We start from the raw sequence: 26,158 nt of genomic DNA on the forward strand, positions 1-26,158 counted from the left end.
TGCATAAAATGTGTTATCTGAGCAGATTCCTGTCCAGGTGTGAAATGAGTAAAGACCCTAAGTAAGACCACGAGAAGGTTTCAGATGTCATGGACAGCAAGTTAAGAGTAACATATTCCCTGACTATTGAAATACTGCCCTGCGTTACAGGAGGTGGCCTCTCATGTTGCTGAAACGAATGGTACTGAAAGTTCTCCTACATCATTCTTCTGTCAGCATTGTACTTGAGATATAAATATATTCCATTCTTGAAGTGTTGGACACCTATTTCTGGACAGACTAGCACAAATTGCATGTAATTCTTGATCTGTCCTACTCAAAGGCCAGCAATGTAGTCCAAATATACTTTGAATTGAAATTCTCTCATTTTGACCAAGGAGGTACAATAGGTGGAAGCAGTTTCCTTTCTGTCTGAGATGAAAAGGGGTTGGTGTGTTCACCCATAGATATCTCCACTTCCCTTGCTTGATGGCTGGTTACAGCCGTGTTGCTTCACAGTGGAGTTGTGAGAGCTTGGCACAATGATTGGACACAGAACTACTTACCGTCTTTGTTTAATTTAATAACAGGATTCCACCTTTGTTAAATGTTGTAACAGCTTTTTTAACAGAGATAAAAGGAGGAGAGGAATATAAAAAGATGACTGTCAGAGCCGCAGTGCTCGGCTGTTGTTAAGCCCTGAGACAAGAGGAAAGTATGAAAGTCACACTCCTTGTTTTGTTCGTTAGGTCATGAGAGAGTGGGAAGAGGCAGAACGCCAAGCAAAGAACTTGCCAAAGGCCGACAAGAAAGCTGTTATCCAGGTAAAGGAAAACGGAACCACAACCTTACCAGCTGGCGTCGCAGTTAAAATACAAGGGATGCTGGTGTGATATAATTTTAAAACCTACTTCTATAGAGATTTGATATTATTCTCTGCTCTTGCTGTTGCTATTTTTGTTTCCAGCTGTTAGTGGCTGCTGGGTATCTTTGTACTTTGCAGCCAGTCCCTGAAACAGCTGTGCAGGACATTGCTTGTGACTGCATGGAGGGACAAAATTTCACTTGAATTTAGATTTGCCGTCAGTGAGAACTGAAAACTTGGTTCCCACAGGCCCCTTTCAAAATTTAGGCTGTGATAAACTAATATAAGCTGCAGGACCTAAGCTAAAAGTAGAGATGGAAAATGTGATTTAAGGAAGGAGTCGCCGTCAGTTTTATCTGAAAGAAACTCTCAGCCAAAAATTATTTTATCCAAAATTTTACTGTAATTCAAAAATTCTGACAAGCCAGACACTCCTTGAATCCCACTGTGGCTGTCGGGTATTACTCAGTACTGCTAGAATGATTTCAATGCAAAACTATAAAAAGGTAACGTTCAGAACCAGATTGCTTCACATGTTAGATCCCATAGCTTTGTTCTCTACCCAGTCAATTGCATTTTACCCAGTCAATCTTTTCCTTTATTGGAATAAGTTTGGGCTCAATTTTTCTTCCCGCTGGCCAGTTTATAAGAAACCATAGTCATTCTGTTCAGGTTGGAATTTTTTTTTTCCCCCATGTAGATTTACTCATGAAGTCATGTTGATGACTCATGATGGCAGGGGACATATGCTTGCCAAACTCCACCCTCCTCTAGGCACAATTCTCTAGCACTGAACCACTGTCTCGGGGCAAATGAAGGATTCACTGGTGGTTGTGCGGAACATGTCAGGAATATTTTATTAGATTAATAAAATACGGCCAGATGTTCAGGAATACAGGGCATTAGCAGTTCTCACTGAAATCAGTAAAATGTGTGTTCAGTGCAGAGTTCCTGGGAGCCAAGCTAGACTGACATGGGGAAAGATTTTGGTGACCTGCAGATGGAGGCATTCATGTCTGCTGGTCTCTGCTGATGTCTTCACTGTTCCTGTTGTGATGGATGTTTTTTTCAGCATTTCCAGGAGAAGGTGGAATCACTGGAACAAGAAGCAGCAAATGAAAGACAACAGCTGGTGGAGACTCATATGGCTCGGGTGGAAGCCATGCTGAATGACCGTCGCCGCATTGCTCTGGAGAACTATATCACAGCCCTGCAAACTGTCCCGCCCAGGGTAAGTGCAATGTCACAAACTCTGTCAGCTGTGCCAAAATCATTGTAGTCATTCTGGGGAGAAACAAGGTGTGCCCAGGTACAGTCCACCTATGGAGCAGTGAATGTGTGTTTGCCATGCAAGAGCTACTACAGCAGGCAGCTAGTTTGAAAGTTAAAAGTTTAGACTTTGTGTGTACATAAAGGTAGGCACAAGCACACACCCCCTGTACACACCTATAGATAGATAGATAACATACATAAAGATACTTAAGCACATAATGTAGAATTGATTTGGTTGTCAGAAATAGTAGCCGTTCACAGATCCTCCAGAAGGATGAAGAAGTGTCCTTCCAAGTGATGCACAATAGGATACTTCATCTTGTCAAGATGGAGCTTAAGGATGAGGGATGGTTGTGATTTTCTATTTTGTTTGTTGAACTGTTGAAATGTTTGGTGAAAAATCTTGTGAGGATTGTTGGATGGCGTGAAGATAGCATACTAGCAATTCAGAGTTGTCTGTATTGGACGTGATGACTATTGGTGAGTGTAAACACTAAGTTCAGAACGTGGATTGAATGGAATTTTTAATGACTCCATATCTGTGATGTTTGTATTCAATACCAAAATAACTGGTCTGTGACCTCTAGAAGAAGAGAATCTGCATGAACACTGCAGGAAAACAGTCAAATGTTTTATATACTTCTCACCTCTTGAATACTTCCAAGATGGAAAAAACATTATGTTACTAAAAGACTTTTGGATCAGCAGTGTAAGATGTAGCCATTAGATCCTGAATTTGGCCTCACAGGGTATTACATCAATACAGCTAACCTGCTAAAATAAGATGCTTTAAGTGAATTTCCTTCTGCAGAGAAACCTGTGTATTCAGTGAGCATGGAAAAGTGATCATCATCTTAGTTCTTTATCATCATCAAACTTTTTTCACCACCCCATGGTGCGAAACTGTCTTGTTTCTACTGTGTGTGCCAAGTAAAAGAAAAATCTTTTACTTAGGTAAAAGTGTCACGGGGAAGCTTCAGAGTAGTTGTATGAAGAGTTAATCTGTATTTTACAACATAGTAATTTATGGGAAATGAAGCTAGACTGTATTAAATTGGTAAAAGGTGTTGTCTGGTCTGAGTGTGAGATGCATATTGTAACCTCTGACTGTTGTGAGGGTAGTGAATGGCTTCGATTCATTAGCAGACAGATTAGCAAGTTACAGGCAGGGTTGCAGCTTCCTTTAGGAAACTGGAGTCTGCGGCTCAGAACTGAGAGTGAGATGAGGTGAGTGCATGGACTGGCTGCAGGTTGTGTTCACTGTCTTGTGGTGTGGTTTTGGGTAGTTCTCCTAAGATATGATTTCACATTTGGCTTTAGCCAAACAGCTGTTGCTGTAATGTTGAGCCTCATGCAAATGTGTAATCCTGTCTGAAAAGTATCCCAGAAAAATAATTTGATTTCAAGTTGTGTGTGCATTAGGCTGACAGCTTGGTTCTGCAGGTATGTGAGGTTGTGGAAGGTGAAGATGGGGACCACTCATAACAGCAGAATGGACTCTAGAGCTGCCAAAATGTGCAGCTTCGTTACTAGCACAAGGGAACTCCACCTTTCGTGCTTGTGGAACACAGATGACATCTCCACTGCAAAAAAAAAAAAAGTGAACTTTGGGTGCAGAACATGAAGGGGCAAAAACGTTAACACCAACTTTGGGAACAGAAAAACCTGCATTTTATGGTTGGGTTGCTTGTAGTCAGCTCTCAGGACATTTAAATTAATAATACATTTACTGCATCAGTGGGAGAGCATCAGGCCTGAAAGGCTATGTCAAAGAACACTGATACATGACTCCGGTAGAAGTAAGTTTTGAAGGTACTGGTAAGGTGCATTGTATATTGTGTCTCTACAAAAGCTAATCATTCTGAAAGGAGCAGGCAGCAAACACAGAGGTAACATTAGCTGAAGGTGCTACCAAATGGGGACTCATCTCAAAACTAATGGGGGTGAACAGTTTAAAGAATAATGTCTTTAAACAATTCCTTTGCCAGTCTTGGTTGTGGTATTGTCCTTGCCTCAGCATTTTTTGGTTGTGTGCTCTGAAGTTACTGATAGTTCAGGCATGTGCCTCTGAACTGCTGGTCACATGTGTGCCAAATGAAAAAACTGACCTTGAATTCAACAGGAGGATTTGTCTGCTTATATTGTGGGGCAGAGGGTGAAACCTGAGGAGTGATGGATTATAGCTGAATGGCCTAATGAATGAATCCAGTCCGCTAACTGCTTTGCAGGATATGGAGCCAGAAATCTGAATACACTGTGAATCTAAACTTTGGCTGCCTAGACAAAGAGAAAATGGGATTAATGGAAAATTCAACTCTGATACCCTAGCAAACTTCCCTAGTACATTTGATGCAGTTGTGTTGTCTTTGGGAGAGTAAGTCATGACCTTTTTGATGGCTTGTTAAGTAATCTTTCAAAAGGGAGGCTTTTTTGGAGTTCTCAAAAAATATTCTTAAGAACCCCCTTCCACAGCCTGCTTTGAATTACATGGTTTGCTATTAGTGTGTTTACTACAAAAGTAGATTCTGAATATTTAAAGTGATGGAGTCTCTTTCTCTTAAGTTGTAAGGACAGTATTTGGGTTTAAACTGAAAAATAAGTTAGGCTTTTTTATTGAAGTGGATGTCTTCTGCAGACAGCTAGGAAGTTGTATAGATATGTATATAGATGTGTGTGTGCAAAAAGTATTTTCCATGTGCTGTTTAATCACTTGGACATACTGCCCTGTACTTGAATTTGAACATTTCCAAAGATTTTTTTGACTTCTGGCAGACCACTCAAAGTAGCAGGATTTCATTTTACTCTTGGATGTCTAGAAATCCTTGACCAGCCTTTGCCTGCAGATCAGTTATCACAGGAGAACAGTGAGTCTGGCACTCCTGGTGTCAACAGACTGATCATGGATGTAATGCACGGTTCTCCATGAGTGACAAAATCCTGATCCACTGGGAATTCCTGTTTTCTGTATGTATACAGATTATGTGGTGCTGGTGTTCAAGGGGTAGGCTCTTCAGAAGAGCTGAAGAGAAACTTCCTCTGGCTCGGAGAGTCCCTGAGCTATGGGTAGGGGGAAGCTGGACAACTGTGTGGGGAGAAGTATCATCATTTACTTACTTGCTCCTTTGGAGGAGGCTTTCCTTGTAGGATAGCAAGATATGGGACTAGGGGAACCTTTCATCTGGGCCAGTAGGGTAGTCATTACGTTCTTGTACATGCCTAGAAAATCAACTGTTTTCAGTGCCGTTCTACCTAAAACTACAGAAGTCTGGGAATTCCTTACAAATAGATTCTGCACCAGACCAAAAACTTTAACTTGCAGGGTTTTTTCAGGTATTATGCACATGGTCACCCAATGCCAGTGTCAGAGGTGTGCTTCAGAGTACCGCTCTGGGCAGCAAGGGAGGCAAGGAGCGTACAGAGATAAAATTGCATAGCTTCAAGGTCTACTAGAAAATAAATTTGAGCAAAACCAAATATTTATACCATTGTTCTCAGAAGCACTGTCATGCAGGCTGCCCCAAAACTTAAATTTGATCCTCATTCCTGATGCAGCTTAACTGTGCTGCTATACTTTGTTGCCTTTGAAAATGGGGTGCAGCTGTTCAGTATCCAGTGTCAAAATACTGTATTGTTTCATCCTGCTTGATGAAAAGGAGGGTTAGTGGCAGCTGGAACCAATATGCCTCTAGTTTTTAAAACAGTTGGAAATTTTCCCCTTCATTTTGCAAGTTAAATAGTGGAATTCAAATGCATCATTCTCTGAGCAGATTGATTCTGTAATTTGCTTATATTCCCTCTTTCACATGCATGTCAAATTTTGCTGGATTTCTGTCTCCTTGTTTAATCTTTGTTGGTAAGAAAGGCACGTTCTCTGTGGGAAGCTGGTAGCAGGGGGTAAAGAGAAGCAGAAAAGAACCAGCTCCTAGTGGTGAAATAAAAGCTTTCAGAGCAAGAAAACATACAGGAAAACTTTGAAAGGTAATTAATTAACCTCCTTACTTTGCACATAGTTTAAAGTGAGCGTATAATCATTAAAATCAGTTTAAAATACTTCTTTCTAATTTGGCACTATTTACTGAAATGTAAATTATTGCTGAACAGAGCAGGATCATTAAGATCAACCCTAGCCATGTACATTAATCCATTTAAATGGTTTTTGCCATGCTTTTTATCTTGTTGCCTTCAGAATTCGCTCTGGTACCTGTTGTGCTATGGGAGCAGTGTTCGTTTATACAGAGAGAGCACAGTGCAGGCTGAAACTAGTCAAGTTTGGCTATTTGGACATGGAAGAGGGATCTGCAGAGGAGCCCTTACTCAGTGCCTCTGCATTCGGGAAGCTCAAAGCCTTTCCCAAGTCCAACGAGGTTGCTGTGGAAATACGCAGTTGGAGGCAGGTCAAAGTGTTGCTGCTGATCTAGTAATAAAAATCCTCCTGTGCAGTAGGAAAGAGCAGTCCAGCTCTAATACTCCACCATCTAGCTCTGCTCCTCCAAACACATAAACTTAACAGCTGTGGAGTTTCTCACAAGCACTTAGTTTTTTAGGATTTTGTGAAATAGCATGGATTTCAGCTCTGCTTTTACACCAAGTCAGACTTCAAGAAATGTGGTTACCTAACTCCATTTTCCAGCAGCTTCTGAGGCTTTTATGTGAACAAAACCAGACTGTCTTGTTTTTTCCCCAGTCTGTGGGCTTGAGCATATGGTGTAGTCATACACCTAGGCTTGCCGATAGGTTTTTTTGTACAAGTGAACTAAAGACAGAAGAGGCAATCCAGATGGGTATTAAGTTCTGCAAAACCCTGGCAGGTTCATTATATCTAAAATGCAAAGTTTTAAAAGAGTAAGCAGAAATAAAATTTGTCTTAATTTGTCAAAGTTGAGTAAGTTCAAATCCTGAAAAGCAAATAATGAGATTGAATCAAATACTGTTTCCATTTTATTCTGCCCCAGGAAAAGTCCTTGGGAGGGTAGGAAAAGGGAAGTTTTGAGTACCATTATAGCCATGTATTTGTGCTGTGTAAGGTAACATGTTTTATAAATTAGCAGAAATTATGAGAAGGCATCTTTAACTCCACATGAAAGGTAGCTGGCTGGGGCTTTGCTTGTGTCTCACCCATGAGTAAAAGTTTTGTATTCATCCAAGCTAGCCTTTCTTGAATGTTCCTAAAAGGAACTACTACTCCTGTGTCAGACTTGACCCACAAGTTAATAACACAGCAGGTAAAATATATACCTAATACAGTATACAAGGTATTCCTAATAAGTGAATGAAAAGAAGCAATTGTTGCACGTTTCAAGAGCAGTAATCAGAAACGACTGGTGATTGATTTTTCTCTAAAGGCAAGATTAAATAGCACAATACAGCATTGTGAAACTTTCCTCTCTGATTTAGGGAGAAATTTGATCAAAATGACAAGCCAGCTCAGAATTTCCCATGGAAGTTCCATGGCACAGAGCTGGGAAGTTGTATTTTAAATACACAGAACTGCTTTACTATGATTTTTGTATTGTTTCTCTGTAGTAAGTATTTTGTATTTCCATGAGGAAAGTGTAAGTTATATTTGTAGCAATCCAAACCACCTCTGATGTTTCCATTTTCCAAGCTCAATGAAATTGCACTGTTTCATCACTCCCTTAAAATCTGAAATAGTAGACTAGGTTTAATGTAGAGTTCATGGAGGGGCATCTGCATGCATATATATTCATATTTATGTTTATGTATATATATATTACTTGCTAGAAACTGATTTTGGGGCATTTTAGATCTCATATGTGATTCCTTTATGGGAGTGACTTTTATCTTGATGCTGATGCCACCTGAAATAAAGGCACTGGATTACAGAGTCAGTGGGGCTGAAAATCGCCACCAGGTAGCCAAGAAGCCATCAGCATTTTCTGCTTCGTTGGGGCTTGTGCCTTGTACAGCTGGAAACTTGTTACCCAGCTGTCAGGACTGCCTGGTTAAGCTTTCAAACCAGGGAGTTGCAGTACAGGTCCTTAACTCTGCCCTGGTGCATACATATATATGTATATATTCACAGAAAGAATTGTCTTCCAAATAAGAGACAAGGCATATTCTCTACAGTTTTAGGTAGAAAATTAGCTTTTTAATGGTGCTTTGTCAGCCTAGGTAGTCTATATACACCACATACGTAGTCTGTGAACCTGTCTACTTTGTACCAAATGTATTGAATGCATGCAAGTCCCAACATATGAAAACTATATAAAATAATATTTTGACAACATTCTCCAGCATAAACAGGATTTTAAACTAACAACTAAAATACCCGCAGAGATGAGTATGTCTGTTGGCCTGTCACGATAGCTTGTAAAAGGGCTATGATAGATCTGTGCTCAGTTTTAGATAAAAAACAGGTGTTTGAATCTGCTGAGAAGTGGGAGCTTTGGAATGAGTTTTATGGGAGCAAACAGCATGACAGTGTGTGCTTGAAATAGTTGGAAGCAGCATGTAATGGTCACATTCATACTGCTTCACCCTGCATTGCCTGCTGCGCACCTTATTAGATGTGTTCATGTCTTTTTTTTCTGCATTTGCCTCACTAGTGGGTGTGTGCCATGAGACTGGATTTAAGCTTCTTGCCAGCCAGTCCATGGTTTTGGAGTACTCAGTAGGCAATATTATTCCTAACTAAACAGCATTGCTAATGAAATAAAACACATTATGAATTTGGTGCTGGATCCTGTTGCCTAAGAAGTCACTGGCCATTCTTTTCACTGGATAAATGACAGTCGCCAGCAGCGTTGGCCAGGGTAACTAAAAACATGGGGATAACGGAAGTCGTGTTGGCAGTATCATGATCGCTTTCAGAGGAAGACTGAAAAAACCCAAGCCAACAAAACAAGTACAGACAACTGCAAATAGCCTGCATGAGGCTTAGGTAGCCCCTGGTGGTTGATACAAGTTAGATACTCTGAGATGGTTTTTTATTAAGGTGACTACAGATGTGAGCACACTGAGTTTTCCCTGGCAGAACATGCAGCAGAATTTCAAGTGCTGAACCCAGAATTTTTTAATGAAGTTTGGTGGTTGGTACATTATTTATGAAGAGCAAGAGGTGCCAAGCTGGCCTTGGGATATGTCAGCCGTTTGTTCTTCTGCCATAAACAGTGTAAGAGCTGAGGCCTCGGGAACTTAATTTAGCTGATAATAGCACCTCTTTTATTTATAATTTAATCTGAAGGTTCCTGCCTAGGGTAGAAGTAGTAGACAGTTGTGAATATAATAGGTTCAGACACAGGGTCTGGCTGCATCTCCTCAGCCTGTGGAGCCTTCCCTCACCTCTGTGCTTGACTGTTCATTGTGGCCCTTCTACTCTCCCATCACAAGAGTTCATATCACTGCTTGGTGTACTAGATTTGGGGGTGAATCCTGCTGAAAGTATCTCTGCAAAAAGTGCCTGCATGGGTGGGATTTTTAAGCAGAACCAGTTCACTCAATAATGATATTTAAAAGAAAATGTGTATGAAATGCAATACAGAGGTGGGACTTGGGGTGAGGTACTTTTGCTGATCCGGAAATTTGTTATAACTCTGCAAGCAGTAGGCCTACAGTTTTAGGCATTGTGGAGAAAATGGTCTATTTATTTATTTATTACTGTCTAATAGTAGAACTTGGTCCTCGCTTACGGTAACTGTCACACTCGGGTATGCAAAGCCCAGTGGAGGGCTGTCATTGCCCATCACCAGCTCTGGCCGTTTCGCCTTCAGCCACAACCCTGAAGCCATGCGGCAGTAGCATTGCAAAGTTGTTAGGAAGGTTGGAGGTCTGACCTGATCCAGTGTGACTGGGACTTCAGGGTGGAAGCAGGGCTGTTTTAGTGTACATCAGATGTTAAGGGGATACTGCTGCCTTTTGGGGTTTTTTTGGTCAGTGTAGAAAAGACACACCGTATTAACCTTAACGATTGAGGCCGGGCACGTTTCCTGAAGGTCACAATAAAGAAAGTTTGTGCAATAACAAATCTATGTGCTAAGACTTCTAATCCATTTCAGCTTCCACTTCAGGGGAGCCTGGGTACATATCTATCTCAGGTCTCAACATTACATTCAGGGAATCCTGTCATTTCCATAGGTGCCTGCATCCACTCTAGGAACTTGTGTGTAGTGCGGTGCCTTGCTGACTGAGAAAGCCTTGTGCATCTGTGTGAGGTGCCTGAATGCTTCACAAGGACTTCTTAGCTTTGAATCACCTGTTGTTAGAGTAATGTCACAAGCTTTTAGGCAATAGGAGATCAGTAGGATTAAAATGTTTGTATGGCTAGTTTTAAAAACAAAACACTGAAACTCTCTAGGCTTGTATACATACAGCAAGTTTCTAGCTTTTTTTTTTTTTCTTGAGAAAAAGCAAAGTCTCTGCCTCTGTAATGAAACACCTTGCATTTAATATCCTTTCTGCATTGTCCTAAACTTGCGACTCGCGTACCTGTGCCTCTAGGGTCAAGGTGGGTTTTGCATCCCACTTCCTCACGTCCTCTCTGTGGTCCCACAGGCAAAACCACAGAGTACCCCGTGGTGTGTACCCTCTATATCCTCTCCCTCGAGCAGAAGAACAGTTACTCTTAATAGCTGCGATATTGGTTGGTACAGGTGGGGGCCAGAATTATGGTTTTCTGCTGCCATCAGAGGGATATTTCTTGGCCAGACATGCTAGAGGCATGTGTATCCATTTGTCCTTTATAGTGATAAGTTTGGACATTTGTCAATGTTAGAAAAGGCACTGAAGGTGGGCTACCAATTTACCCAAGTGACTACCACTGTTAGTGGTATTTGACAAGTATTTGCAAGGTTGTTATCCTATTAACATGTCTGCTTGTGACTCTTAACGTAGAAGTTTCATTGACATATTGCAGTGGATACAAACACACTAAGAGAAAACAAGAACTATGCCCTTCTGGTGTTAGACATGACACTTAAATTGGAATATCTCTTGAAGAAATAGAAATTAATCCTTTTCTGTCTAGTCTGCCCTAACCTGCTATCTTGATGTGTTCTGGGGGCAAGGAAAGCTGAATTGTCAGGAATGACATTTTCTGTTTTTGAAATTTTCTTGTTGTTGTCAAACTTTCTGGTCTTCTAGCCTTTGTTCCTATAAAGCTTTACAGCTGACGTTTCAGTTTGGCCATTACCACAATGTTGTGAGAATTACTTACTTTCCAGCATTTGTCCACAGTTTCTTGCAACTTCATCCCAGGGTGCTTGGCTTTGGGGGCTTGGGGTTATTTTCCTCATGAATGAATTTTCAGTCATGGAGCCACAAAATTTAATCCTCTGGCAGGGAATGGGTTCACATCTCTCTGTTTCTGTCTGACAAATCTTCTTCAAATAACCTTTGGTTTATTTTCTTCAGACATTTTTAAATCTGTTGCTTCTCTAAGCTGAAGTGATTCTTAAATCTTCCAAAGCTTAGTATTCATCTCTTGTGTAAATGTTAAATTGGTTTAGGTTCTATATTTGTCCATGAATTTAAGTCTTAAAACTTCAACTTCGCCCACGGTTCTTCCTGCTTCGGAAAGCTGTGCACGGAGCCTCTGACACTTATTTTGTCACTTCCCTGCTCTCTTCCCTGTATCCCTGCCAGTGCCCAGGCCAGCTGTTCACCACTTCTGCTCATTCTTTAATCTACTGCACAGTAAGGTCACCTTTCCCTTTCTTCTCACCTGCCTCAGCTTCATGCTTTTTGCTGCTCAGCAACTTCAGGTTGGATGCACAAGCCAACAGCACAAGCAGAGTTGGTGGGGGGAGGATTTCCAGAATCCATCATAAACGCTGAGTTAAAAATGAGTGTCTTAGCTGAATGCTAGAGAACACTTCCCTGTTTTGGCACTGTGTAGGAAAGTACATAGAACTTACGCATTTCTTAGTCTTCACTGCTCTATTATCAGTCTGTGTATATTTTCACGTTCTCTTCAGCTACAGACCTTTCCTTTGTCTGGGTTCAGTAATATGCCTTAAAGCATATATTTAATAGGTTTTACTAATTTAAAATCACCTGCAATATGTACATAGACTAAGGCTTTTGTAAAATCTGGCACCCAAGCTGAGAAGAACCAAGTAGGTGGCTCTTTCTTCTTACGACTTTTCAGTCAGTTGTGTATTCTGAATGTGTACCTTCTGTACCTCAGCTGAGTGGTTCCTTTCCTCTTTCTTTTCCCCCTGGTGGCATAGCAGTAGTGACAGGACAGGAGCTTTTTGTGGGATTTTTTGTTTGTTTGTTCTTCTTTTTTTTTTTTTTAAATTTTGCACTGAAGTCTGACGGTTATTCCTTGGCTTAGAGTACTGCTTTCACATGGTCTTCTGTGCAGCTGTTGGGCAGGTTACTTTCTGATTTGAATCTGAATGTGTATGTTCAGTTTACTGTTGAAAAAATTTACCGGTTGTAGTCTTTTTTGTTGCTAAAGTTTAACTGTAGTTGACAGATGTTGGTGCTGGTTGAGTATTCAGCATAGTAGAGCGTATGTGGGGAATCTTTGAAATGCTTCCGATGGAGTCCGTGTTTCAGGGGATCTTCTGGGAAGGATTTGCCTGGTGGTGGTGAAGGTTGCAAAACTGGGAGCTTGGATCATGGGGGTTTCCTGAGTTCGGGGAGAGGAGAAGTAGATGGAGAGAATGGAAGGAAAGCCCAAAAGAAATTGATGTTGGGTACCCATTAACTAGCATGCTAAGGTGGCACTTGCTGTCTTGTTGGGTCAATAGTGTAGCAGTTAGACAAGAAAATGCAACAACCAAACTTCCCCTTATGGTCAGGGAGGAAATCTGAATACCCTCCCCAGGGACCTTATCTACTACCTACAGCTACTGTTTAATGGTGCATCCTGCTGAATGGGTTGAGTGAGCGGATGCTCCTTACGGTTGTCAGACCTGCCTTCAGAAGATAGCTGCAGGCATTGGCTGACCAAGTGCTTTTCGTTTGGGATACATCTCCAGTACAAGGAACTAAAACATGTGTTATTCTAAACTGATTTTTTTCCCTATTTCTTCCCTGCAGCCTCGTCACGTATTCAACATGCTGAAGAAGTATGTGCGTGCTGAGCAGAAAGACAGACAGCATACTCTCAAACACTTTGAACATGTCCGCATGGTAGACCCAAAGAAAGCTGCCCAAATCAGATCTCAGGTAATCCCCACTGAGGGCTAATGGGGTCATGTTTGTTCATAACCATTGTGACGTTTCTGTCAATCTATTTCTTTAAAAAATACCTGACTCCTTTCTGACAGCTTTACGTGCAATATAAAATAATCCGCTTTCCAACCAAAGATGTAGTGATGTAGGAGTAGGGTGGGTATAATTTGTCTTCTGAGAAGAACTGAAAATCATGTTTTCTGTCTGTCCAGTCAGTGAGTCAGTCATGGGCGTTTCCTGAGGAGCCCTCCACAGCATTAATGCCCAGAACCTTTATTAGTGCTTTGGTAAATAATACCCCTGGAAAAATGTCAGTAATAGATTTAGCAACCATACATGGTTGTGCTTCCCTCAGCTGAAGTTGCAGAACCAGAAGTGGTGTAGCCATCTGACTGAAATCAACCTTTCTATAGTCATTGCAGCGGTACTTATAGTATCTATAAATGTGATTACTGCAATGCACTCGAGTTTAACATGTTTTTTTAAAATAGGCACTGTAGTTCATAGTATTTTAACTGCTGAATGTTACTGCAGTCCTCAATGTTGTATGTTTTGGAACAGCTTTTATGTTGCTTTCATAAATCATGGAGGGTGAGAAAGGGGGAAAAAAAAAAAAAGATTGAAGAAGTAGCTGGTTTTCAAAACAGCAATTAAAATTGTAGGCACAAAGGATAAACTGTAAAAAAAGTGTGCTGTAATCTGCAGAATCTGCTGCTGTTCCCTCTGCAGGATGCAATGGGAAGCATTGTTCCAGTCACGGTTTTGGAACTGACTGGCATTGCTAAAAGCCAAATCAAAACCATATACCTCCTTGAATGGCACAATTTGCATATTAGGCTTCTCATCCATTCCAGCCAGACTTCTACATTGAGATCATGCTGTCTTGAAGTTGCTGGAGTTAGAAATGCACACTTGTAACAGTCCTCTGCAGTGATGGTTGTCTTTCTCTTGTCTTAAACATTAAAGCATGTCCTTTTGCATCTAACATGTCTTAGTTTCTAAAACACTGGTTTATTTAATAACAAAAACCAGTGAAATTTTGCAGACTACAGATTGTGTGGCAGCACAGGTGAGGAAAGGAAACTGACATTTAAATATAAGAAGTGCAGTGTATTGCTTAGTATATCATCATAGGAATGAGTATTTCTATAGTATCTTTGCGTCTTGAATTGGTCAGAAAGCTGGGGGAATGTAGGTTGGAGGATCTGTTCATGAAATTTTTTTTTTAGTGAAAAGTGGAAAACAAAATATTTTGTTCAAAAGCATAAATGCTATAGTTGGGTTTGAAGAAATCATACCGTTGTTGCATTAAAATTGCTATCTGCAAGTCATTTGCCCTGTCAGTCTTCTAAGATGCACCTCAGTTTCACTTTCTACTGAAGAGAGGTGATACTTGTGGAGAGTACCCTGGGGGACCATATCATGGGATGTCATGACTCAACCGGTAGCAGTGTGCAGGAACCTGAGGCAGTAGAGTTGCGATCACATGAGATAATGCAGTAATGCTTCTGGGTGGAAATATTTTTGTTTCCAGCTGAAAATGCTTGCAAATGTTTTCACCAAGAAAATTGAAGCTTTTTTCAGAGAGATGTTTCTTTTTGCAATATTAGGGTAAAGAAAAAAAAAAACCAAACAGCTGAAACATTTTGGTGCAGCAATCATTGTGCCTCACTTGGTTTGCATGTTATGTGAAAACTTACGGATATGGGCAAATGTAAATGGTGTTGAAGGGTAAATGAGGCTGTGGATTTCTGCCATAACAGCTGCTTGTGTACATTCTCTGCCTCACAGCAAATGTAAACCCCTACTTTACATTACTGCACTCCCTTAGGATTTCAGGTAGTTGCTATGGAAGAGCATCTAGAGCACTCTTTTTGTAGCAGCTATAGGGGAGAGGTGAATTTTGCAATGGATTTGACAGTTTCAATACCTAGAGCATACTGAAATCTTATACCCAGCACAAGTGAAAACTGTCTTGCTCTCTATAACCTATAAAACTTGTGATAATTTCAAAGTAACAGTAGTATTCCCCTCCTTAAAATACTTTTATTTCCTTAGGTTATGACACATCTACGTGTGATATATGAACGCATGAACCAGTCTCTCTCCTTCCTCTACAATGTGCCTGCTGTGGCAGAGGAGATCCAGGATGAAGTTGGTATGCAAACTGCTAATGCAGAAAAAGGGAAATATTTCTGTGATGAGAAATTACCAGCAAAAGCTAAAATACAGCATCTTACTTCTGCTATTGGTATACTGTCCCAGCTGAAAAATAGGAGAGTAAACTTGCCAATGTTCTTAAATTATAATGAATACTTGGAAGGCAAATCCGGTATAACCCGTGCAGTGGCATCATCATATTGTTGTAAATGTCTTCCATGAAATAGGTTAATTTATATTTGCAGCCTCCATGCTATAGGGATGCAGCTATGGACAATGAGATTTAGCAAATCCTTCCTGGGTTTGGATATTTAATTTACGTGGTAAGTATTTACAGTATCTGATGTAGACATTTTGGAAATCTCCCAGCTAAAAAATTAGTTACAGACCCAAGCATCTGAGAAGAGTGTAAGTATCAACTGGAAGTCGCTAAGTGCAGCTTGGCAGTATCTTAGTGGTCATGCATTTACTTCTTCATTAGTTGGTCAAATGGATATCTCCTCTCCTCATGTTTTTTTCCAGCGCACAGGCTGGGCTGTGGACCAGTCAGGTAGCAGCAGTCCCATGTTTGCATCTTCCTTGAGTGCTGTCACAGCAGATAGCTGTGAGGGAAAATGGTCTTTCTTTCTGTTCACGTTCCTGCCCTTGGCTGTGTCATTGCTGCAACAGAGGGATCTCCATCACAGCACTCAGACTCTGCTGTGTGCTGCTATTGCAGCAAGGCAACTTCAGTTAGCCTATATTAATTTCAGATATAGCCACAGCACTGGACATGATGTTGATAATGTGCCGCTTCAAGAAAAATAATACATGGTTGAATGCAGAGGCTGGAGATGGGATGGTCATTGTCTTTGGAACAGCTGAAAAAGCTGTTGCAAGATGTAATGCTCTGCCAAATGGCAGTTAATGGATTAGTTTCACAAATAACCAGCTTCAGCTGACTAAATAAATTATTGATTTCTTTAAAACACAAGGGACGGAGGTGTGCCACTGTGGTAAGGATTAGGATGCATTTAGGACACAGGGGGAAGATGGACAGGGAGTAGTGGTGGATTCATTTGCCCAAAGCACAGGTTAGGAAGGAGATGTGTTTCTACTTGTGAGGTAGCTTTGAGAGGGCTGGGGATGAGATCAGGAAGTTGGGGAAGGGGTTGGGAGGAAACAGAAAGACAGCCGAGTTAGTAATTATCCTTCACCATGTGTTTCTATGTCCCACAATTATAAGGTACAATCAACAATCTCAGTCTGTAGTTGTAGACAGCCGGGGGGGGGGAACCACCTGTATTGGTCGTTTGAAAGCATATCATTTCTGTAGCAAAGGAGATGCTGATACTGCTAGGTCTTCAAAATACTCAGTTTGTTTTCTTTCTGCGCTGCTATCATTCCCTTGGGTTTCTTGCTTGAAGTTTCGATTTCTTCTATTCTTGGTAATGTTAATGCTTGTTGGTGAGGACATTCTTCTAAATTGTCTTCTCCCTCCTAAATACTGAAATGGAATGGGAATTTCAGAGGCTGTGCAGTGGTATGGGAGCAAAAGTCTATTAACTGCTAAGTGGTTTAAAAAATCTGACTCTCAGAATCTCAAATGTAATACTAATTTTTAGGGGAAAAAAGAGCTTACAATTAGTAGGATATTATTTCGTAATACGATGAGAGAAGCTAAGGTATCTCAGAGAAAAAAATCTATCACAGTCTCTTGAGTACTTTTTCGGTACCTTGATTTTTTTGTGGGTTTGGATATACTAAAAACCCTTCAAAGCATTGCAGAGTTTAAAGCAATGAAAAGTAAGTTCTCACACTGGGGGTTACCAGGCAGCAAAAATTAAAGAAAGTACTATCAGATCTGGGTTGTACTAGATAAAACAGTTTTCAGTAATGAGAAGAAAGCCTATTCTCTTTCAGTATCAACATTCTTCTTGTTGATAACATTGGCTGTATACTTGGTTTGACATATTGGTTTTAATGAAAGTTTGTTGAGATCATTCCCATCTGTTAAAGGAGACAGTATTCTTCTAGCTTTGAGCACTGATCAGTCTGTTTCAAATTCTGTTCTGAAATTATTGAATTTTTCAGTCTCTGTACTCTTCCTAAATCCATGGAAAAGGAAACCTGTTACAGCTGCAGAATCTCTGGAGAAGTAAAATACTAATAAAATTGCACTTTGTAACATTCCCAAGGAATATTACAACTCTCATTAAGAAGAAAAATGTTTCATTAAATACCTTTTGTTAGAACCATTGACTTAGAAAAGTCTGAGTCGGTGAAAGGGTTGAAAAATAACCTAGGTAAGAACATCTTGCACACACAGTGTCTGAATAATGAATTACACGTAAGGAAGCATAGTTGAAAATAGTTCTTCTCTTAGGCTGGGGTGCAAGTTAGATGGCTAATGTTTTAGTTCAGGTTTTTTGTTCATTATACTTTCGGTTTCTAGTTCCACACTTTACTGTAGAGTTCTTCATGAACAGTTTTCACCTCGAGGAATGAATAATCTTCACTTTAGAAGACACAGCTCTGACAAAGGTAGTGTTTCCCTAAATTGAACAAGTAGTTCTGTGAGCAGCAAAATAAATGAGATCTGGTTTCCTGTGAATTTGTACCATGGATTTAATTCCTCTTATATCTAATAAGGTGCTGGTTTTTATTAGATTTTCTCATTGCTAGAAATATTATGCCCTATTTTGCACAGTTTCTCCATTATTAGCTGTTGACAGATTTGAATTTCAGGTCTTGGGATTTAATTACTTTTACAAACTAAACTAGAAATACATTAAAATTTCCCGTATGTCTTTCTGATAGTCCACTACCAAAGGTTCATCTGTGTGAAATAGGTGGTATTCTGTCATTGGAAAGTATATGTGCCTGAAGATACGGTGCACACTTGTAATTTCTGTCTGTTATTTTTGAAGTCTTTATGCTGAGCAATGAATTTGAATTATATGAAATAGAATCTAGAATTGTTCCTGGGGCATAGCAGCTGCATAGGGAATGTTTTCTTCAAAAATCTGAAGATTTTTTTAATTAACGCTTGGTGATCAGATGAATCACAATCCAGCAGTTGGACATTTGAAGTTCCTTTAAAATAAAGGATATGTTTGAAGTTCCTACCTCAAAAGGCAGGCTTACAGCTGTAGTTTTAAAGTGCAGAATCCAAAATACGAAATCCAGCTTCTACGCTAAAAGCAGCCTTTTAAAACTTCTGGTTATTTTCAGAACTCCAGCAGAGCTGGTGGCAGGAAGTTAGGGTCAAATTTAAGAGAGTTGTAGTCCTTATCTGCAGTTGATATCCATCGGCTTAAACAGAAGATGTCTTGATTTGAGTATATGGATATGTAGGAAGACCCACAGCACTCCCAAGGATAGAAAGCAGCACTTAAACGAAGTGAGGATTTTTTTTGCTAAGCATTTGACCAACATGTACTGTGCAAATGCCCCATCAAGGTGACAGGCGCGTATTGTAGCAGCAAATTACAGATGTGTAAGGAAGAATACTGCTGGCTGTCTTTTGCTCATGTTGGGGCAGCATAAAAAGGATCAGCGTATGAGTTGCAGAAAGAGGGCTGTCTGACCATGACTGTTATGACAAAGCTTGGAAAGCATAAGCAGGTCATTTGTGTAGACCATTTGGCATTCTGGCTGCAAGTGATTTCTCAAGGGGCAATGACGCAAATGTGCTACAAACCAGGTCACTCTTGGCAGCTGATGTAGTTCTTGGTGTTAAGTGGTGTTTCTCATGGGCAGGACTATGCCCCATGAATAGGAGAGTGGCACAAAAAAAAATCTGAGAAGAGGTATTTGCCCACTGTAGGTGAGCAGATTATTTGGTTACCTTGGTATTTGTTCGCACCTTTTCCGTCTGATAAATCTCACATACTATTTAATACGTACAAAAGCTCAGAGAGAGCAATGGCAGGTTTTAAGAGAAATCAGCAGTTCCTTTGAGAACATCCTGCTTTAAATCCTAATTTGATTAGACTGCTTATCGATGTATGTAAAAGGCAATTTATTGCTAGGAGTGGCACAGCAGGCACAGCTTCTGAATTAGAAGCTACGTCAGAGCTTTGTGCATCAGTCAAATGGGCAGGCAGTGAGCTGAATTTTTAATTCTGTCTTTGCTGTTCTGTTTCTAAACTGATGTCCTCAGTAGCCCACCCCTGATGAAATATTCAGCACCGCCTACCGCAGCAGTATTGTAACTAAGCTCTGAAGCGTTCGGTTATGAGCAATAAGTAAGAGAATATGATTTCATCTGTCCCTTGACAAATAAAATCAAGCTATTGTTATTTCGTTATTCTGTTCCACTGTGCCTATCCCATTCTTCTGCAGCATGTTCTGGTTGCCACACTCACATTATATAGCTGGGAGAGAGAACAAACACAAGCACACTCCAGATCACTGCTTGTGTTCAAATGCATACAGTGTGCTGTGGGTCATCTGCTGTTCCAGGTGTTTGTGTGCTCCAGCCTAGCATGAAAAACTTTGAGCAAGAGAGATTTGCCTCTTGACTTTTGGTTCACACTTTCCTGTGAAGATTTTTTTGAAGTATTTTTAGAAAAAAACCTGTAAATATAGGACAAACTGCAGACTAAAGATATCTGAAGACTTGCTTTCTTTTAACCCTTCCTCTTTAACCATTAGGTCCCTATACCTGTCGGTCTGCATCTGTGGAGGGCAAAGTTCGCACTACCTCAGCTAGTTGTGGTTGTTCAGCATTTATAAGACTAATTGTTGATTTCTTGTTTCTGCCTGCTACTTTTGACCTGTAGTCAATCCATAGCCTTGCTGCATTTCTTGCCATGAGTTGAATTATGGTGCTGTACTCCATTCATTCTGTGGTATCCTTAAGTTTTGAGGGTGTTAGCTGCTTGCCACAAGCTGACAGTCCAAAACGACAACCATTGTGGTTTGGGGGTTTTGCAAAAGCAAATTCTGTGTCTGTCCTGTTTGGTGCCATTTCTTTTGTGATTGTTTTCTTCATCCTCTCTCTTAAAGTGTTATGTTTTGAATATGTAATTAGTAATGTCTTTCAGACTGCAATGGGACTTCTCAGTGTCTTGTTTTTCTGTAACTCTTCCTTGTACTTTCTGTCTTAAGATTGAGCTGAAGGGAAGAACTCTACCTTCAAAACAATATTTAAAATCATGAAGCGATGCTTAGGGTTTCTGCACTTTTATTTGAAGTTGGGTTGCCATATTGAGGTATCAGAATAATAAAGGGAAGTTGACATACATTAAATGTGTCGATAGCTTGTTAAAAGGATGTTGTAAGGTTACGCAGGGTATTGGAATGGGATCGTACAAAATGGTATAGTTCATATCAAGAACACTAATTACCGTATGACTCAATTTCAGTACATTACACTAGAAAATTCTTGAAATTGCTTGTTGTTCATGGAGGTGGCAGTTCTAGTCCGCTTCATGGGGAGCAGTTCTAGTCTTCCTCTTAGACTAGAGGCAAAAGTACTGTTAGCAGTTGCTTGATGCAATTAGCATCTTGTATCAGAGTGGTTATAATGCCTTAATTTTCTTTTTTTCTGTTAAAGGAAAACAGGAATGTTGAAGCATGGGTAAATGAATAAGCACTCGAGGATTTATCTCTACTGGAACAGACCAAGTTCAGTGAGCTGACACAGAGAAAGAAGAGGAGTTGTTATCAGTGTTACTCATCCTTAGGACAGTTGGGTATTGCACCAGTTAACAAACCTGCTTAATCCAGTCAATGTAAATCCTCCTGGGTCTGTCTACAGTAGCATTTTAGCTCACATAGGAGTACATTTTGGTAACAAATGTCTCGGTCGTCCCTATTTACTGTGTTGTTCCACTTCACAACTTGCTAGTGTAAGCATGGGCTCTCACTGTTCTTGAGAACAGGCACTGGAGAGGTCCACTTGCTTGTTAAATACAGGCACTTTTCTAGCAGTAGATGGAGGTGCAGATAAGCATGCTGAGGACTGGGAAACTAAAGATGTTCTTTCTGAAGAAAAGCGGTTCCTCTCTGGTTTTGATTGTCCATACTTTCCAGTTAGTATTTCTTTTTGTCTTTTTAAAGGAGTCAAGTGGAGTTGAACTTTTTACCCAGGGTAAAATAAACAGTCACAAATCCAGTGTGCAGCTGCAGTAGTTATAAAAATCTGTAGCTGGGGAAGGTTGGACAATTCCTGTTATGTTTAATACTTTCTGCCATTCTGGAGGTCAATGGAATTGTTGTTTCTAAACTGCCCCAGGCACTTGGCTAGTACTTGAGAGGGAGTGTCTTCAATTTTGGACACAAGGGAATGTCATCTTTGCCAAACTGTAAGTGTTGAATTTCCACCCTCGTTTCTTTAAAACCAGCACATTTTTCCATGGCAGCAATTCTTCCACTCAGATTTGATGGGTATATCTACACTGTACAGAAATTTCTCAGTAAACTTTAAACAGATTCTCTGGAAGTAGTACAATTATGTGCAGGTCTTACCATAAGGTACTGTAAAACCTACCTTCTAGTTTTCAAGAGATCATTTGGTGTGTCTGTGCTGTATCATACAGGCTTACCATTCCTCCTGTTCTGCTCTGCCCTTTTTGCCCATAAGGATAATGCAACTGGAACAAGCAGTGGAAAGCAACCTTCGTAGAATGTGTATTTGCACAGGTACCCTGGAGTGACTTCCAGCACTAACTATGCCTGTGCTTTCTCCCCATAATTGACTTGACATATTTGTGCATATCCAGTAACCTTAGCTTTCCAAAGAAAAATCTGAATTTTCTGTGAAGTGGTTATTTACCTTTAATCTTCTCCCTTGAAGCCCTGTAACATTCAGTTGAATAGATGATTTGTTAGAACTCTAGCAGAAAATATATTGCTCGGTCAGTGGTTAAAAATAGCAGAGAGTGCTCCCACAAAAGCAAATGAATTCTGTGTTAAGCTTTACACAGTAGCATTTAGATAGATTTTGTATGCTTAAATACTGACATGATATGGCCCAGGTGGACTGCCTGATAAGCAATTAAGACCTCTTCCACCCAAGGACATTGGTTTTTAAAGTATTTGGCTAGTTCTGAGAGAGAAAGAGAGACTGACTTCAGCTTTTTTTTTTTTTTTTTCCAAGTAGTCTTTTTTTCATCATCACAAGCTTATGGTCTTTACTAAGTCACCAGTTTTGCCACTTTGTTACCTCTATAAAATACTTTTATAATTATTTAAATGCCATAAATAGCTCAATAAGATACCACTGAGCTATTTGTTGGAGCAAGGTGATATATTCTGTTTATGTGGGGAATCAACCAATGTCACAGAATCACAGAATGACTGAGGTTGGAAGGGACCTCTGGAGGTCATCTGGTCCAAGCCCCCTGCTCAAGCAGGGCCACCCAGAGTCAGTTGCCAGTGTTCACTCACCCTCACAGTAAAAGAGTGTTTCCTGATGTTCAGAGGGAACCTCCTGTGTTTCAGTTTGTGCCCATTGCCTCTGGTCCTGTCACTGGGCACCCCTGAAAAAAGTCCAGCTCCATCCTCTTTGCACCCTCCCTTCAGGTATTTATACACATTGATAAGATCCTCCTGAGCCTTCTCTTCTCCAGGCTGAACAGTCCCAGCTTTCTCAGCCTTTCCTCATAGGAGAGATGCTCCAGTCCCTTCATCATCTTTGTGGCCCTTCGTTGCACTCTCTCCAGTATGTCCCTGTCTCTCTTGTACTGGGGAGCACAGAACTGCACACAGCACTCCGGGTGTGGCCTCGACAGTGCTGAGGGGAAGGATCACCTCCCTCCACCTGCTGGCAATGCTTTGTCTAATGCAACCCAGGATACCATTAGCCTTCTTTGCAGCAAGGGCACATTTCTGGCTCATTTTCAACTTGGTGTGCACCAGAACCCCCAGGTTCTTTCCTGGCAAGCTGCTTTGCAGCTGGTCAGTCCCCAGCATATATTGGTGCATGGGGTTGTTCTTCTCCAGGTGCAGGACTTTGCACTTCTTGTGAACTAACTGTCCTCCCTTAGTGTGTTATGTTTTAATAAGCAAAGGTACTTGCCAGCTAGAATGACGGTTCCGTGTTGCTGAGGCTTCGTAAGTTCTGCACACCACTCAGGAGCTTGGAAGAACTGAAGAGCCTCAGTTACTTCTCCAGGTTGGAGACTCATCTCTATCTGCTAGTAAAATATGTCCTTTGCTGCAGCTTAGGAGAGAAGGAAAAAAATCCTGGAAATAGATCCAACGTTTTCCTCTTCTAAGCATTTCTTATTTTCTGTCCAGATTATTTAACTATCATAGAAAATTAGGCAGAGAATAGTAGATGATTAAAATAGTTATAAATGCATTTCACTGACATTGATGTTCTCAAATGCTTCTATTAGTAGCATGCTATATCCTCCCCATCTTTTGTAGCTAAATGGTCTATTGTGTCTTGTCATGGGTGCTCATGTTCATCAGAAAAGATATGAATCCAGATTCTTGTGTGCACAAAGCCCTCTTTTAATCTCATAAATATTGTGAACATGACTTTAGTCAGTAAAAGACCAGATCCTCCAGATATTGTGAAAAGGATGAATGGCTTCACATGACTTCGGATTAGGGTGGCTTTTTCATCAGGGAAAGATATCTTGGTTTCCATCTGCTTTTCAGAAATTTCATCAGAATAAAAAAGTCTTATGAAGTTTATTAAGAGAATATTTTTCCTCTCGTTTGAAAAACACTGTTTTGTTTCACTCGCACTCCTAAGGAAATCTGGTCTTGTGATCCAAGTGTTAGAAGTGAAAACCAGGAACTTCTGAGAATAATTATGGACTCAGATTATAAACAAAGTAATTTTTTTATTTTCTGGGCATCTGCTATTTCAGTGGGTATTTAAATCTTTCATTCTAAATAATTCATCCTTTAGCAGGGGAGATTTGAAGGTGTTGCCTTTATTTTCTTCAGGAGCTGATGGCTAGTGCGCTCTGTCCTGGTAGGTCCTTCTTGAAGTCTCTATTCTGTATCCTATCCGTTACTCTAGCCTGAAGTATTTTTTCATGGACACTTCTCTTTAAATAGCAAGTTATCATCCACACCACAGGTCCCACAGGAAGTTTATGACCGAGAGACCGCTCTGGGCTCACAGTGGCAGCAGGTTGAGGTTTGTACCATGTCTATTTCACAGCTTTTTTTAAATATCTCTCTGGAGGAGTCTACAGGTGACTTTACGCACAATGGATTTTCATCCTAGAATTAAGAAAAAATGCACTAAACTTTTAATAATTGTCTAGTGGTTGGTTGTATTCTTTCCTATTTTTTCTTATTTGATTGGATACATGGAAATGTGTGGATTTGGTGGGGATTTTCTAACTCTGCAGTCATTTCACCTGTCATTTTCGGATGTCATGGAAACAACAGGCCAAGAAATTCTGTCTTAGAGGGCATTGTTTCTGCTGGTAGAGGGGCTACAGTTGTATGATAATGTTGAATATATAGGAGTGTGTGTATTATTTTAAATCAGTATAATGGATATATTTTATTTTTAAAAGCATCGTAGGTCAGGATTACCTCATAGTTACAGATTTGTTCATAAACACCTATTTGAATTGATTTCCTGCGCTATCGTGTCTTTGGTGTAAGTGAAAAGAAAAGCTGGAGCACTCGGTTTTGAGACGATACAGATAAAGCATGTGGTGCTACTAAAATTTTTTTAAAGTCTCATTTTACTGTTTTATGAGGCGGCATGGCTTCTCTCGGCCTTTCTCATTTGTATTTCTTGATAATTGCTTCTACCGTTATACTTTAAGGAACTAATAAGTTAGTTCATCATGTGCCAAATTTAAGATATCGTTCTTTTATTGGATGGATAACTAAAATCTGAAAACATCTTGCAGTTGTCCAGCTTGCAAATATGATCTGAGAGCACGTTAGCTCAGATGAGCTTGACTTTCTGAATGCATAGCTTCTATTCAGATGGGGAGGCACTGGCTTGGTGAAACATTGCCCACTTACAGAAATGTCATTATGCTTAGTTATTGAAAATTTTCTTGATGCACTGAATATACATGTAATTTAATTCATAAATATGTCATCTTCCCGTCACCTTAAATCAAATCAGTGACATCAGTGTCCATGCGTACTAAAGCAGCCCAAAATCATGGGAGCACAGATGCTCCAACAACAGCTTCCACTTCATACTTACTGTTGAATGATGGATTTTCTTTTTCCAGTTACTTGGTTTGGAAACACAATTGTGTCATTCTGTGTGATTCACTCTAAGATGAGATTCCTAATAGGGAGTGTTAGATTGTGAAAGAAGCAAATTAATCATCTTAATTCTTACGTGCCAGCAAATTGCAAGTGTCTAGTGAGAACCAGTTACAGAGTGTCTGCACAAGCTCTATATTACAGCTTTATATATGATATATTAAAGAGCTAGCATGTCAGTCATCATTCGCAGAGCAGCCTCTGGAGTTGTTATTCAAGGGAATTTAAACACTGAAGTCTAAAATGCATCACTGTGGGCAGGTATCCTGAGGGGGAGGGCTGAATATGCCTCTAATGCCAACAATGTACTAAGTTTTGCTTTACTCAAGCATAACTTTCTCTTCAGATGTGCAGAGTGAAAATTTACAGGTGCTTATATGGCCAAGATTATATGATGTATTCTTGCTAGGCAAGCTCTTACAATTGACATAAAAAGGGAAAAGAATTACTGAGGATATGTGATTTTACCGAATGGCTGGATTGATGGAAATGTTGCAGTAGTCTAACAGTCAGTTCCTATGCACATGGGATTACAAATGAAGCAAT

General features: G+C 40.2%; 1 protein-coding gene across 3 annotated transcripts in view; it reads left to right on the forward strand.

The window, feature by feature from the left end:
• Window positions 1-26,158, forward strand: part of APP (amyloid beta (A4) precursor protein) — a 232,634-nt gene that overhangs the window by 165,140 nt on the left and 41,336 nt on the right. For 2 of the 3 annotated variants that reach the window (XM_010585305.1, XM_010585307.1), the window contains 4 exons: window positions 729-803; window positions 1,917-2,075; window positions 13,124-13,252; window positions 15,317-15,416. In XM_010585305.1, the coding sequence (XP_010583607.1) occupies window positions 729-803; window positions 1,917-2,075; window positions 13,124-13,252; window positions 15,317-15,416 (463 nt within the window). The remainder of the gene's footprint in view (window positions 1-728; window positions 804-1,916; window positions 2,076-13,123; window positions 13,253-15,316; window positions 15,417-26,158) is intronic. The other variant, XM_010585306.1, reaches the window with a different exon arrangement.

Source organism: Haliaeetus leucocephalus, unplaced genomic scaffold, assembly GCF_000737465.1.
Source record: "Haliaeetus leucocephalus isolate CR32 unplaced genomic scaffold, Haliaeetus_leucocephalus-4.0 Scaffold93, whole genome shotgun sequence".
Classification (NCBI taxonomy): Eukaryota; Metazoa; Chordata; class Aves; order Accipitriformes; family Accipitridae; genus Haliaeetus; species Haliaeetus leucocephalus.